Below are 15,354 nucleotides of genomic sequence, written 5' to 3' on the forward strand. Positions count from 1 at the left end.
GCAATTGATTGTTACCAATATTGACCACAGCTTGCCTGGCTTTGGCGATGTCCTCAGCTGTAAACTCTTTAAAACTGGTGACATAATTTGTTCCAGACTCCTTTCGTGTTGGTATTCTTCACTTCCTCCCATGAATCTGCAATGTTTTGATGCCATCATAGGTGTTGTAATTCCTACAGAAATCCTTTAAGGTCATTGCATCATCTTGGGTAGCCCTGACTGCTTGTGGGAAGGTCTGGCATAAGTAGTATGCCTTAAAGGAGGCTATGATTCCCTGACCCATTGGCTGAAGTAGTGATGTGGTGTTGGGCAGTAAAAAGCTGACCTTTACATTTGGGATGAAGGTTATCTAAAGTGCTTGGATGTCTGGGGGCATTGTCAAGCACAAGGAGAATTTTGAAAGGAATCTGCTTGGCCAAGCAATAACATTCAGCAGCAGGAACAAAAACAATTCAGGACCCAGTCTTCAAAGAGAGCTTTTGTTACCCAAGCCTTTGTGTTTGCCTTCCAAATAACAGGAAGAGATGCCTTGATGATTCGCCTAAGTGTCTTCGGATTTAAGGAGCGATACACCAGCATTGGCTTAAACTTGCAATCCCTGGATGCGTTACCAGTAAGCCTATCCTTGCATGCCTTGTGCCCTGGAGCAGCTTTCTCTTCTTTGGAAATGTTTGTTCTCTCCGGCATTTTTTTCCCCAAAATAAGCCGGTCTCATTTATGTTAAATGTTTGCTCAGGCACATCATAACCTCCCTCCTCAATAATTTTATGAAACATTTCAGGAAACTCTCTTGCAGCACTTACTGCTTCACCTTGTACTTTAATATTGTGTAAATTTACCCTCCCTTTGAAATGGGTGAACCAACCCTTACTCGCAACAAATTCTTCATCACAAACACCTTCAGTTGCTGCAAGTGCAGCTTTTAAATCACTGAAAAGGCTTGGAGTCTTTTCTTGCACTAAGCCAAAGATAATAGGAATATTGCACTGATTTTGATCCTCAAACCAAATTATTAATAGCCCTCCCATTCCGATAATTAAACCATTGTGTTGCTTAGCGATAATTGTCTCTTTCATTGGGACAGAGCCTTTTACATGGTCCAATACTCTCCCCTTGTCCTTTATAATTACCCCAATGGTTGACCAACTGTAGCCTAACGCTTTTCCAATGTTTGTTGATGTTTCACCTCTCTCTGATCGCTTTATTACTTCCACTTTCGTTTCAATCGTGATCGTTTTCTTTTTATTCGATGCATCACCATTACTTGCATCTGATTTACACTTTGAAACCATAATTATGAAGGTAAACACACGAAATTTTTAAATCAAAACACACGCACACACCGTTTACGTGATCAGACTTAAAATGGCAACCAACAGCTTGGTGCTGTTCACCCTCGAGCCGACGAACCACTGAAAAAGCGCAACAATTTGAGCGTCATGCACAGTACAGGTAGTCTGACCGTTCATTATTACAAACCATTGTATGTAACTCGGATGTTTTAAAATAATAGGTTTTATGGAGGTCGGTTTATAAGTACAGACGTTCGTAAGTTGGCCGTTTGTAAGTCGGCGTTCATAACCCAGGGACTTCCTGCAAACCATAATCTTTTAAAAGAACAGCATGCATCAAAGAACCAGAAGTAAATGAAAAGCAGCAGGATTCCAGGACTGAATTGAAATACAAAAAAAAACTTTATTATACAAACATGAACAAAACCAACATAAGTAGCAATGTTGAAATAGGTAAACTGAACTGGTGAGATAATGATCCTAAACCATATATACTATATAAAGAACAATAACATTCAGGATTAACATGAGGTAAATGACAACAAACTGTAGCTTAACACCCCATACACTACAATTTAACTGGTTTTAATGTGGTCAAAACAGATATCACCCAGACATTAGCAACACTGTGGATCACCGATCTCAAAATTCTTGTCACCTTCAAAAGGGATTCTAATTCCTTACTTTGAAAGTCTAATCATAGAAAACCCTTAAAACCTCCCTGATTTGTACTACCTCAATAAATGCTCAACTCAGTAGTTCAATCTCGTCCCCAGAGATCTATTTCCCCAGGATGCCAAAGACTGCTCCCAAATGTCTAAATACCATCAAAATTTTAACTTTCACCAGATAATTTCACCCACCTGTTTTTGAAATTCTCTTAGGATCAATCCTTCTGAACTGCATCAAGCAAATATTGATCATGGGCTTTCAGCAACCCATTTGCTGCTTTATGTAATTGTCAATTACTCCCAGGCCTTCTTTATAGCCCTAACCATATTTTCCATAGCACAAAGCCACCACTCAGGAGGACCACGGGATCTTGTGAAGCAACACCATGTCTTCAGCTCAGCAAACCCACATGCTGTTTCTGAATCTTACCCTACTAGCTGTTAATCTCTGAAAGCAATATAACTCTAACCTTAGGTATAATAGACTTCCTTTGACTCAATTTATCCCATTTTCCATAGTTAAGCATTAAGTTCTAAAACAAAACATTATATTTTAAAAACCCAAACTATTAACAAAATATTCACAACAATATAAAGATAAAAATAAATAATCTTACTTAATATACAAGTTTGAACCTCACAATCGATGGAAGCACAAACAGCTGCAGAAATGGTTCTCAAGGACTAACAGGTCAGGAGCTATGGATATTGGAAATGAATATTGGAAATTCTGAAAACAATACTAGAGTTACACAATAGCTCCATCAAAATCAAACCAAAATCAAAAGAGATAAATTTTAGGTGGGGTCTCAAACAAAATATATTAAAAGGATCTCTATCTAAAACATTAATCATTATTTTCTGACTTAAACTTGCCCATATAACAATCAGTACACATAAGGACAGTATTATTTAGTGTGATAACTCTGCAAAATAAAGTCAGTTAAGAGACAGGAAAACTCCAGTTGTAAAAATATTTGAGCAACTTGTTTTTGTTTGGTTAGGACTATATGCAAAAGACTCCTACGACTCAATCTTCAGCTGTCTTTAATAGGAATGTTGAATCCAGGAGTGTATCCACGTAGTCTTGTGAAACCTATTTGTTGTTGATTATGATTGGCCTTGATATATGTTACATGTATTAATAAACAAACAATTTGTGTTACAAAATCCATTTATTCAGCATTGTTCATTTACAAGATGTACTAATTATAAAAAGATACAGAATATTTAATAGCTGGTGTTATTATAAATTTCAGTCATAAATCACTTTGCACCTTGGAAGTGAGTAAAGGGTCAAATTTATTGTGTATTTGAAAGGTGAATATTTGCATCTTAATAATACCCCTAAATTAACTAAACAATCAACTCATTTATTCTGATTCACTCGGTGCTATTTCAGTTTGCATGAAATATTTCTTAGAAAACTAGCTTTTTGAGCAATTAGAATGAAGACATTTATGTAATTGTGTTCTTTTCATGAAACCTCGAATTCAGACTTTATAGTCTTTAGTGCAAAAGAAGCTATAAATAAGCATTGCACAGACATCAACTATAATAGATCAATTTAATTAACTTAAAAAGAAACAGTTTTGCATACATGGCAGACTTGGCTATTTTCGAATGTGCAAACACGTAGCTGTGGGACATTGATCCTCTTCTGCCTCTTACTATTTTTTAACTTTCTTTGTAAACTCATTTGAATTTATATCATGTTTTACTGCTTCCCAAAATGTAGCTTGCTCAATAAGTGCATCTAAACAACTTTGATCTCCAATGTTTCTACTAAACACAACCTTTTGCATATTAAAAAAAACGAATGATGAAAGTCTGAAATAAAGGTAAGAGCTGCTGGAAGCACACAGAGGCTTCAGCAGCATTTGAAAGATATGACAAATTAATGTTCTGCATGGATTCTCGAGGGGATTACGAGAACTTTTTCTGTTTCAGAAGGTAAGAAACCTCTCGTGTTTGAGCAGTTGTTCCGAGAACACAAATGCAATATATGCGGTTATTCCTTTATAAGAGGATCCACTTGTATCAATATGTTTCTTATTTTCATCTTCTAACTGAAGTCCCTTCAGAAACAGTTGCAAACTTCAACATGTAAATTTGCGGGTTACCATGAACTGAATTTTTACCTAAGAATGGCTCTTCAGGATTAGAATTAAAAAACAAAATTACTGCAGCAGGCACATTTCTGTACAATTAAAGCCCGATGTAAGAGTGAATTTTGTTGGAAACATTATAAAAAGTCAACAAATTCATCTGGCTATAATGATCACATCACTGTCTGAAGGTGCATTTGTATCACAAGTGGCAAGTAATATTGCACAAAGAATCCACACAGCTGTAGAGAAAGCTGTTTTGAAAGCATTTATCTGCCAGGTCTCCACAGAAACCAACCAAACAATGGTTCTTCCTTTGCCACAGGAAATTGAAATACAAACCAAAAGAGCCTATTCCAAACCAAACATTTCCAAACAGATGGAAAAAAAAACACAGGTAAAATATATTTTGGCTTGAATCTATTAATAAATTATAAAGATTTTAATAAATATTCCTGATCAGTGCCTCCTTTGCAGCTTTCAAACCTTTATATACCTTCAAGCTTGAGAATGTTCAGTTTACCATGCAAAGGCCTTTGTCCAAAGCAGCTCTTCTCTAGTTTAAAATGTGCAAAAATCAATCAATCCGATTTCCACAAATTGTGAACCTGTCTATTTCTAGTAGATCTTCTTTTGAAGAAGAACGCTTGCCATTAGATTTTTCCTGTGGTACTCCTTTATCTTCCACATCGGGGGTTGTAAGAAACTGGTCAGTACTGTTGCTTGAAACTAGAGTTGATATACTTTCTGATAGGGACACAGGCTGACTAATGATGGACTTTGATTCCACTTCTTCTGTTGTAGTGCCTGTCAAAGTAAAATTATTTCATTAGAGATTTTGCAAATGAATGCATTAAGACATTATGCTGAATCTTTTATTTTAAACATGAACATACCTCCATGGTACAATGCTTGCATACATTCTGATTGTATCTCAACAGGATTCCCTACATAAGATACTAAATTAACATATAAAACAAGGTCAAAAAGTATAACTAAATTTTGTAATTCATACATGTGATTGTGTTACAGCAAAATGGAGATCTTAAAACTACATTAATACTGGAAGACTTTAGACCAACTATACACTCTAATAGTGAAGATGACTATTAAAACTAGCATTTCACACATAAAATACACTGAACTAACAGAAAACAATTAAAAATAATCCTGAAGAACCTACAATATAGATGAAGTGTTTGTACGAAATCTGTCATAGAAGAATACTGATAGAACAGCAGTTGTTTGAAGATAAATGTATGAAGCATCAAGTCAAAAATTTCTCAAAACCCTAGCCTTCCTCACTGACAGCTGTGAAACCATCAACACTATACAGCCAATAACTTGCTTGAGCTAGTAAATATTTTAAAAGCTTTTCCAATTTACTTCAGGACAGAATTATCTTGATGCTAATATCATTTTTTTCTTTAATAATTATACTGCAACTAAAACCAGCACAATTATAGATTGTCAGGATGCTGGTATAACATATGCAGGTGACAAAGCAGGTAAATAGCAGAAAAGGACTGAAAGGGGCAGGTGGATGAGATTGTGTTGCTAGCCTGATACTGGTGTTTAAGCCAACATCAGGTGATGTAAAGCTTGGCAGCACTTGAGGCACAAATGGATGAGTGAATGGAAATTCCATTGAGTAAAAATCAGGATGAAAGGGCACTCTTGGGACTGTTGCTAATTGAACAGTCAAGGGATGGAGAATCTTCATTTAAAGAGGGTTAGTTTTACATTAACAAGTGGTCTGCAAGTTTCTGCAGTGTTAATTATCATTTCTTAAAAATAGAGTCATTGGCCAGTTAGCTAAGTTTGACTGGATAACTGTTTTTACCTCGTTGAAAACCAATGACTGCAGATGCTGGAAACCAGATTCTGGATGAGTGATGCTGGAAGAGCACAGCAGTTCAGGCAGCATCCAAGGAGCAGCGAAATCTCCTTGGATGCTGCCTGAACTGCTGTACTCTTCCAGCATCACTAATCTAGAAACTGGTTTTCAATGTGGAGTGACGTCAATACTTGGGTTTAATTCCCGTACATCTGGAGGTTACCATGAAGGTTCCCACTTCTCATCCTCTCCCCTCACCAAAGGCTTAGTGATATTCAGGTTAAACCACTACCAGTTATCTCTCTTTCATGAGAGCAGCCCTATGGACCACCGGGACAATAGTGACTTGCCTTATTTTAGGCAAATATAGTGGATATGTTGCATATAGCAAAGATCCATATGAATGGATGATCACTCAACCCAATGAGATTTTACCAGAAATAAAAATTACAAAATTATCAAAGCGTTAAATATATACAAAAGATCAGAAATTAAGATAGGGGAGTCCAAACAGGCAACAGGCCCCAAAGGAAGTTAATGAAGATGCATCCAGATAAAATAGTAAGTTTAGTTTAATAGTTAATACTTCTTTAAGAATTTCTTTTTGAAAATGACTTGTTATTTTTAAGTAAATAGACTTGAAAATAAACATATCATTAGACAAAAGAACTGTTTTTTTTTCAGTTGCTAGTTCAAGATTAGTACTGAAGGGAAATAAATTTAGCATTTGTAGGATTAGTTTTGTGTAGCTTAGTGGTTCCTGATTCACATTTATTAAAATCTGTTTGCATATGAACAGGTCAAAATGGTTATATAAGGTCAACCCAGAGGATATGAATAATTTTTCATATTAAATCTATGTATACACTCAAGGTATGAGATGTGCTTTATGCAAAATATTTGATTATATTGTACCAAAAACATAAATATCTGGATACAATCAGCATTCTATGTTATTGCAAATGGAAACATGGAATCAAATGTTTTGGCCTAATATTACATTTCTTCTGAAAAGAAAGTGATAAATACAAACTTTAAATTTCATCATTTTTCCAAAATTTTGATAAGAATTGCTATAGCAAACAAAACTCTCTTAAACTAATTAAAATTAGTTTCAGCTATTCATTGTTCTCATGGATATTGATAAAGTATCAATAGATTACGATCAGAATGGAGGAAAGTTTTCATAATGACATGAAATTCCACAGCTGTGTCATCAATTCAATATGCAGAAATTCTAACAGATAAACAATTGGCCAAAAAAGTATTTGTACCATATAATTACCATTGGGATTTTGATTAATTTAACTGATCAACTACAAATTAAATGTATACAGTATTTTTAAAGTATGGAATTGCAAGGTGGAAAATATGAGGTAGATTATTGGTTCATGATATAGTACTGCACTTTGAAGGCTGGAACACAGTCACAGTAAGATTAATTTTTAAAGAAAATATTCTTTAGTGCGCTTGATTTGTGCACATAGGAAATGAAATGTAATTTTTCAGGTCAGTACTATTTGACCTCTGATCCATACAACTGCATTTAAACTGTGTCAAGAAGAACTTCATGATGCTCTATTATCACCTTTGTCTCCATGCCTCCAAAAATAACTGAAATTCTGGTACATCAGAATTCGCTGAGCTGACATCCGAATAGTTAGTTTGCATTCAAAGAACACCTTAAATTATTTTGGAAAACACTGATCTCACAAACAAAGTTAGCTTGTTAAGACATTTATATTTAGTTTATCCAAATGTAACATTAGAGGTAGTATTTATAAATGGAAGTATTGTTTGTCTCGGTATAAAACATGAAAATAAGGGGTTTTATGAAAATTGATTACCTTCAGGTGATTTAACTTTGCTGACAGACTTTTTGCCGAATTTCCCAGAGGTGTTGGCTGGTGGGGTTTGAAACAGTTTTTCCTCCATGTTGGCCTCTTTTACATATTGGCAAGATTTTCCCAGCAATACAATGCTGTTAAGAACTTTGAGTGCAATCAGTCTTGAAAGGGGAAATAAAGAAAAACAATGTTCAGAATAGGAAAACCTTTAACAATAAGATATAAACCAGGCAAATAGTTTGTGTTAATCCAGGAATATGTCCATTTAGTCATCCATCATCCTCTTTAGAAAACCAACAATTACCAGGTAGTACCAATCAATATAACTTTTGTAATCAATAGTAATTCACATGGAATCCAAAACTGTAATGTTACATAGTAGGAGCTTAACATGGCCAGATTCACGTGAAATTGCTATCAAATATAAAGAATCCAAGTATGACCTTCGCAGAGCTATTTGGACAGCCAAGGACCAATACCGATTCAAACTAGAGACCCAGAGAGACAACATGGCAAGGACTGAATGACATCACAGGTTCTAAAGAGACAGTGCAAGAGAGCAGACGATGACACATCCCTCCCAGATCGCCTCAGCACCTTCTATGCTCGCTTTGAGCAGAATTTCGACGAAGAGGAAACACCTATTCCAAAAAGTCCTGACGAACCTATCTCAACAGTCACTACGTCTGAGGTCAGATCAGTTTTCCTTCATGTGAATCCAAGGAAAGCGATGGGACCAGACAGAGTAACAGATTGTGTACTCAAAGCATGCGCAGATCAACTGGCAGAGGGCTTCTCGGACATTTTCATCCTTTCCCTGCAGCAGGCCACTGTCCCTGCCTGTTTCAAGAGGGCCAACTTCATCCCTGTGCCTAAGAAGACTCTTGTAGCATGTCTCAATGACTACTGCCCAGTGGCCCTAACTTCGGTGGTCATGAAGTGCTTTGAAAGGCTGGTCATCTTCTGCTTAGGAACCCTCCAACCACAAGGGATGAACTCAGATTTCTCCAGTTTCCTCATTTCCCCTCCCCCCACCTTGTCTCAGTCAAATCCCTCGAACTCAGCACCGCCTTCCCAACCTGCAATCTTCTTCCTGACCTCTCCGTCCCCACCCCACTCTGACCTATCACCCTCACCTGGACCTCCTTCCACCAATCGCATTTCCAAAGCCCCTCCCCCAAGTCCCTCCTCCCTACCTTTTATCTTAGCCTGCTGGACACACTTTCCTCATTCCTGAAGGGCTTATGCCCGAAACGTCGATTCTCCTGTTCCTTGGATGCTGCCTGACCTGCTGCGCTTTTCCAGCAACACATTTTCAGCCCTGGTCATAGTATTAATCAACTCTACCCTCCCCACTACTCCTGACCCATTCTAATTTGCCTATCGGACCAACAGATCCACGTCAGATGCCATATCACTTGCCCTTCACTCTTCCCTAGAACATCTTGACACCATGAACAGCTATATAAGAATCCTACTCATTGACTGCAATTCAGCCTTCAACACTATTATCCCCTAGAGACTGGTTACTAAACTTAGTGATCTCGGACTAAGCCCCACTCTGCAACCGGATCCTCAGTTTCCTGACCCACAGGCCACAATCAGTGAAGACTGGGGACAATATTTTATCCTCAGTAACACTCAACACTGGAACCCCCAGGAGTGTGCACTCAGCACCCTATTGAACTCATTATATACCCATGACTGTCACCAAATTTCAGACTAATGCCATTTACAAGTTCGCTGATGACATCACCATTGTCGGTCAAATCTCAGATGGCAACGAAACAAACTACAGACGGGAGGTGGAAATCCGGAAAAATTATACACTGAGAAGAACCTAGCTCTCAATACCGGCAAAACCAAGGAACTTATTATTGACTTTCGGTGGGATGTTACTCATTCCTCCCTACACATTAACAACACAGAGGTCGAACGAGTGGAGAGTGTCAAGCTCCTGGGAGTGGTCATCCACAACAAGCCTTCTTGGATTCTATATGTGGACGCACTGGTTACAAAGGCCCAACAACATCTCTTTTTCCTCAGGCAGCTGAGGAAATTTGATATGACGGCAAATACCTTTGCCAACTTTTATAGCTGCGCCATCGAGAGCATTCTGTCTGGATGTACCACTACCTGGTATGGCAACTGTGCCTTTCAAGATCGGAGACAGTTACTGAGAGTGGTGAACTCAGCCCAGATAATCACAAAGGCCAACCTCCCATCTACAGAATCCATCTGCCAGGCCCGCTGTCAAGGAAAGGCCGCCAGCATTCTCAAAGATCCATCCCACCCTGGCAATGTTTTTCAACAACCTCTACCATTGGGTAGAAGGTACAGAAGCCTGAACACAAACACACACCAGCCATTTTTGAAACAGTTTCTACCCTACTGTTTTTAGAATACGGAGTGGATTCACAAACTCTTAACATTCGCCTGGACCTGTGCATTTGTTTTTACTGCTGTAATACCTATTATTTACGCTACTTAACTATGTGATCTGCCTATATTGCTCGCAAGACAAAGCTTTTCACTGTGCCTTGGTACACGTAACAATAAATTCAATTCAAAAAGTTAGGAAGTTGTATGAACTGTATGAAGTCAATGACTTTTGAGAACAAGCAAGTTTTCAAACATCCTGATCATTTAATTTGATCATTATTTCTCATGCCTTTCAGGGTAAAGCTCTTCAATTCATACATCTCTCTCTTTCAGCTTCTGTTCTAGCTCAAGTAGCTTGTTCCATTAAACAAAGGGTAATTTTCCTCAATACTGCAGCTTTGATATTACGAGTGGTCATATGGTTGAATAACTCAAATCTTGCCTGAAGAAATGGGTGGGATTGGCTTCTCAGAGTCCTCAACCAGTGAGTTAAGACAATGTCTGAAAGTCCATTCCTATGTTCGGGAAAGGCCGTTTCATCAGCTGCCCACAACTGATCTGTCTTTGAAGTAGGACACTCACCACACCCTTGCTGGAGATTATCTAAGGATTTGGTCATCTTCCCAGAGTGCTACCCATGGGAACTAGCACATCATTTTGAAGTGCAACATATTGCTCTGTTTCCTGTTTAGATACAGTGGAGAAGATGGCAAACAGGCTACTAGATAAATTGAATATCAACACTTTGTTATTACACTCCCATCCAAATTATGGAGGGCAGCTGTCTGATCCAATTCCTAGAAATGCCATATTTCTCTCTCTCTCTTTTTTCTCTTTTCTAACTGTTAGGGGGCTCGGGTCTGTGATCTGAACTAGTTTAGACAGATTTTGGGGGGTACGAAAACTCCCAGCAGATTTGAACACTTACAGGTTAGTGTCCTAGATCTTTAAATAAAAGGTAGGTGAGTCAGTTTGTTTAATTTCAATGACTTGGGGTCGATTAAGTTAAAAGTGAGAGAAATGGTTCTTAAAATTACAAAAGAGGTTCTGGGATTTAAAGACGTTTCTCAAATTTGCCAAGAAAGTTTAGAAAGAAAGAAAAAGGCCATACTTTTAGAATTATCAAAGAAGTTAGATTTAGGTTTAACCAAGGACAAAAGTAAAGCTGAAACTGTAAGGGAATTATTCAAACACTTAGGAGTGTCAGAGAAACAGACAAGTGCAATAGAGGTAGACAAACTTAGATTACAATTGAGGAAAATGGAGTTAGAAGACAAGCAAAGGGAGAAAGCAAAAGAGAGAGAAAAGAGAGAGAGAGGAAAAAGAGAGAGAAAAGGTTCTTGGCTGAGCAAAGAGAAAGAGGAAAGGGAGAGACAAGGAGAGGGGGTGGGGGAAGAGAGGCAGAGGGGAGGAGGGAGCTGGAGAGAGAGAGAGAAAAGAGAGAGAGAAGGTTCTTGGCTAAGCAAAGAGAGAGAGAGAGAGAGAGAGAGAGAGAGAGAGAGGGGAGAAAGGAGGAGGAGAAGAGAGAGAGAGAGAGAATTTGAACTTGAGAAGTTGTGACTTGGTCAGCAAAATCAAGTTAACAGGATGGAGATTAAAAGAGAAGGTAGTGAAATATTTAAAACTCTGCCATATTTTGATGAGAAAGATGTCGAAGTTTTCTTATTTCATTGGAAAAATTGGCTTGGCAGATGGAGTGGTCTGAGGATTTATGGGTAATGCTAGTTCAGACTAAACTGGTAGGCAGAGCTAGTGAGGTATTTTGCCACATTGTCAGATGAGGTGTCAAGAGATTATGAAGAGGTTAAATAGGCTATTTTAAGTGCTTATGAATTGGTATCAGAAGCATATAGGCAGCGATTCAGAAACACAAAGAAGGAATCAGGTTAGATTTATGTTGAGTTCGAAAGAATTAAATGTAGTCGTTTTGATCGATGGGTACGTGCTTTGAAAATAGATGAGACATTTGAGGCTCTCAGAGAGATTATTCTGCTGGAGAAGTTTAAAACTCACTTCCAGAGATGGTAAAAGTTCATGTGGAGAACTGCCACAACCTAGCATGTAAACAGACTGCCTGAAAAACTGCTCTCTTAAAAAGTCACCTTTTCAATCAGTAACCTGTAAAGCAGAAATTCCTAACCAGAAGAAAATAAGACACAGGAAGATCTGAAGACAAGAACCTACGGCTGCCTGGTTTTGAGATAAGAAGTGTTGTTTTGTAAATCTTAATTGGGAGTTTTATTGGATTAGTATTATAGAAGGGAAGGTAACAGGTTAGAGTAAGGAATGGTAAATAGTTGTCAGTTAATTATTCTGTTATATTTTAAGAGATAAAGTGATTAAGTTTTACTTTAAATAGTTCTTGACCACTCGAGTTTTTACAGATTACTACAAGGGATGAATCTTTCTGTGTTGCTGGTTTTAAATTTAGCAGGAGGGTTTACCCAGTGTTGTAACAATAGTGGTAAAGGGTAAAAATCTAAAGGCAATGATGCATAGCAGAATCATAGGAGAAAATAAGCACAAGAAAGAAACTGCTTGGTGTAAATTAGGACATTAAAAACTACTTGCAATCTTCTGGTGCTTTTCATGACCACTGGACATCTGAAAGTGATTTACAATAGTGAGTAATTTTAAAAAGCAATGTCAGAATTATGGCAGCTAATTTGCACTCATCAAAATCTTGTAAACAACAATGTGATAATGACCGGATAGTCTGTTTTTGTGGCATTGACTGAAGGATTAGTATTGGCAAGAACACCAAGGAAAGACCCCATGCTATGCTTCGTAAATTTGCATGGGCACTTTTACAACCACTCAAACAAGGAGATAGGGCCTTGGTCTAGTCCGATCCAGAAAACAATAGCTTAGATAGCTTAATGCCTCAGCACTACACTAAAATATCAGCCTTGAATTTTGGGCTTAAGAAGTGGAGTGAAACTTGAACCCAGAACTTTTTGATTCAAAGGCATGTACATTACCACTAAGCACAACCACCAGATAGTTACAAAAGAATATTTGTATATATATTTTGTTAGACTGAATAGAATGTTCAATGTTACTAAAACTATTGAATCTTATTCACTTTATCAAAAGATATTTATGTAATTCTCCTAAAATTAAAATATTTGGCATTACATATTTCAGTATTACTCAGTCACTTGCTTACTCACTGAATATGCATTCCAAACATTTGGTTAAAGTAACTTTTGCTAATTTAGTGATCACGTTAAAATTACCTTCAATAAAACAATATTTTGTTTCTAGTTTGCCAAATTTGATTTCTTGGTTGAATATATAATAGCTAACTATGCACTATTTGATCACCTCAAATATTTATCATATTCCCTTTGAAATGAAGTTTTAATCTCACTGCCCAATAGGTGGAGTCAAGATCCTCCCCCCCAACCCCAATGCTCTTCATTTCTTCCTGTGAGAATCATTAGTTTCCATTCCAAACTTCCTCATTTACCAAATCAAAACAATCAGGAACCTATAACATTCTTTTACTCTTGAAGTCTGCTCTTCAGTTTTCTCCACCCCTTTTCTAGTCTGCATCTCTCCACTAAGGAGGAAGTGAGGACTGTAGACGCTGGAAATCAGAGTCAAAAAATGTGGCGCTGGAAAACCACAGCCAATCAGGCAGCATCCAAGGAGCAAGAGAGTCGATACTTTGAGCATAAACTCTTCGTCAGGAATATGTGGGGTTTTTGGGGAGGAGGGAGCAAGGGGGCTGAGAGATAAATGGGAAGGAGGCTGGGGCTGGGAGTGAAGGTAAGTAGGTGCAATAGGTAGATGAAGGTGGGGGGAGGGAGATGATGGTGATAGTGGATCTCTCCACTAAGCCTAAGCCTAAGCCTAAACTGCCATTTCCCATTATTCCTCTGAATTTGTTTCTCAATTTCTATTTCTCTCAACATGATCCACTTCTCAGACTCGGTCTTCAATCCACTAGTTCCATTTCCCATTCTTCATTTCTCCTACCAACTCTCAAGTCATCTACTTCAGAGAGTCTAATTTCACACAGTCTCGCAAATCTAAAACCCAACCCTGATTCCAAACGACCATAAGAAATAGAAAGAGGAAGTTCATGTCTCATGAACTTGATTGAGCTTTTGGAAGAAGTAACATAGGGATTGATGACAGCAGAGAGGTAGATGTGATCTTTCTGGACGTCAGTAAGGTATTCAACAAGGTTCCTCATGGCAGACTTGTTAACAAGGTTAGATCTCATGGAACAGAGGGAGAACTAGCCATTTGGATACAAAACTGGCTCGAAGGTCAAAGACAGAGGGTGGTGGTGGAAGGGTGCTTTTCAGACTGGAGGCCTGTGACCAGTGGAGTGCCACAACAGTTGGTACTGCGTCCACTGCTTTTTGTCATTTATATAAACGATTTGGATATGAATACAACAAGGTATAGTTAGTAAGTTTGCAGATGACACCAAAATTGGAGGTGCAGTGGACAGTGAAGAAGGTTACCTCAGAGTACAACGGGATTTTGATCAGGTGGATCAATGGGCTGAGGAGTTCCAGATGGAGTTTAATTTAGATAAATGTGAGGTGCTGCATTTTGGAAAGGCAAATCTGAGCAGATCTTATACACTTAATGGTAAGTTCCTGGGGAGTGTTGCTGAACAAAGAGACCTTGAAGTGCAGGTTCATAGTTCCTTGAAGGTGGAGTCGCAGGTAGATAGGATAGTGGTATGCTTTCCTTTATTGGTCAGAACATTAAGTATAGGGTTTGGGCAGTCATGTTGCGACTGTACAGGATGTTGATTAGGCCACTTTCGGAATATTGTGTGCAATTCTGGTCTCCTTCCTGATGTTGTGAAGCTTGAAAGGGTTCAGAAAAGATTTACAAGGATGTTGCCAGGGTTGCAGGGTTTGAGCTACAGGCAGAGGCTGAATAGGCTGCGGCTGTTTTCCCTGGACTGTCAGAGGCTGAGGGGTGATCTTATAGAGGTTTATAAAATCATGAGGGGCATGGATAAGTAAATAGACAAGGTTTTTCCCTGGATTGAGAGCGTCCAGAACTAGAGGGAAGAGGTTTTGGGTGAGAGGGGAAAAATTTAAAAAGGCACCTGAGCTACAACGTTTTCACGCAAAGGATGGTGCACGTATGGAATGAGTTGCCAGACCAAATGGTGGAGGCTGGTGCAATTATAACATTTAAAAGACTTCTGGATGAGTATAGCAATAGGAAGAGTTTGGAGAA

The 15,354-nt window shown here is 38.2% G+C and overlaps 1 protein-coding gene across 3 annotated transcripts in view; it reads right to left on the reverse strand.

Annotated features, from left to right (window-relative positions):
* Positions 1-3,511: 3,511 nt before the first annotated feature.
* Positions 3,512-15,354, reverse strand: part of tapt1b (transmembrane anterior posterior transformation 1b) — a 115,890-nt gene continuing 104,047 nt past the window's right edge. For 2 of the 3 annotated variants that reach the window (XM_072557815.1, XM_072557632.1), the window contains exons 13-15: positions 7,756-7,916; positions 4,968-5,030; positions 3,512-4,878 (exon numbers count right to left, since the gene is read on the reverse strand). In XM_072557815.1, coding sequence (XP_072413916.1) covers positions 4,649-4,878; positions 4,968-5,030; positions 7,756-7,916 — 454 coding nt within the window. In that variant the 3' untranslated portion in view covers positions 3,512-4,648. The remainder of the gene's footprint in view (positions 4,879-4,967; positions 5,031-7,755; positions 7,917-15,354) is intronic. The other variant, XM_072557726.1, reaches the window with a different exon arrangement.

The sequence above is a fragment of the Chiloscyllium punctatum genome, chromosome 1, assembly GCF_047496795.1.
Source record: "Chiloscyllium punctatum isolate Juve2018m chromosome 1, sChiPun1.3, whole genome shotgun sequence".
Classification (NCBI taxonomy): Eukaryota; Metazoa; Chordata; class Chondrichthyes; order Orectolobiformes; family Hemiscylliidae; genus Chiloscyllium; species Chiloscyllium punctatum.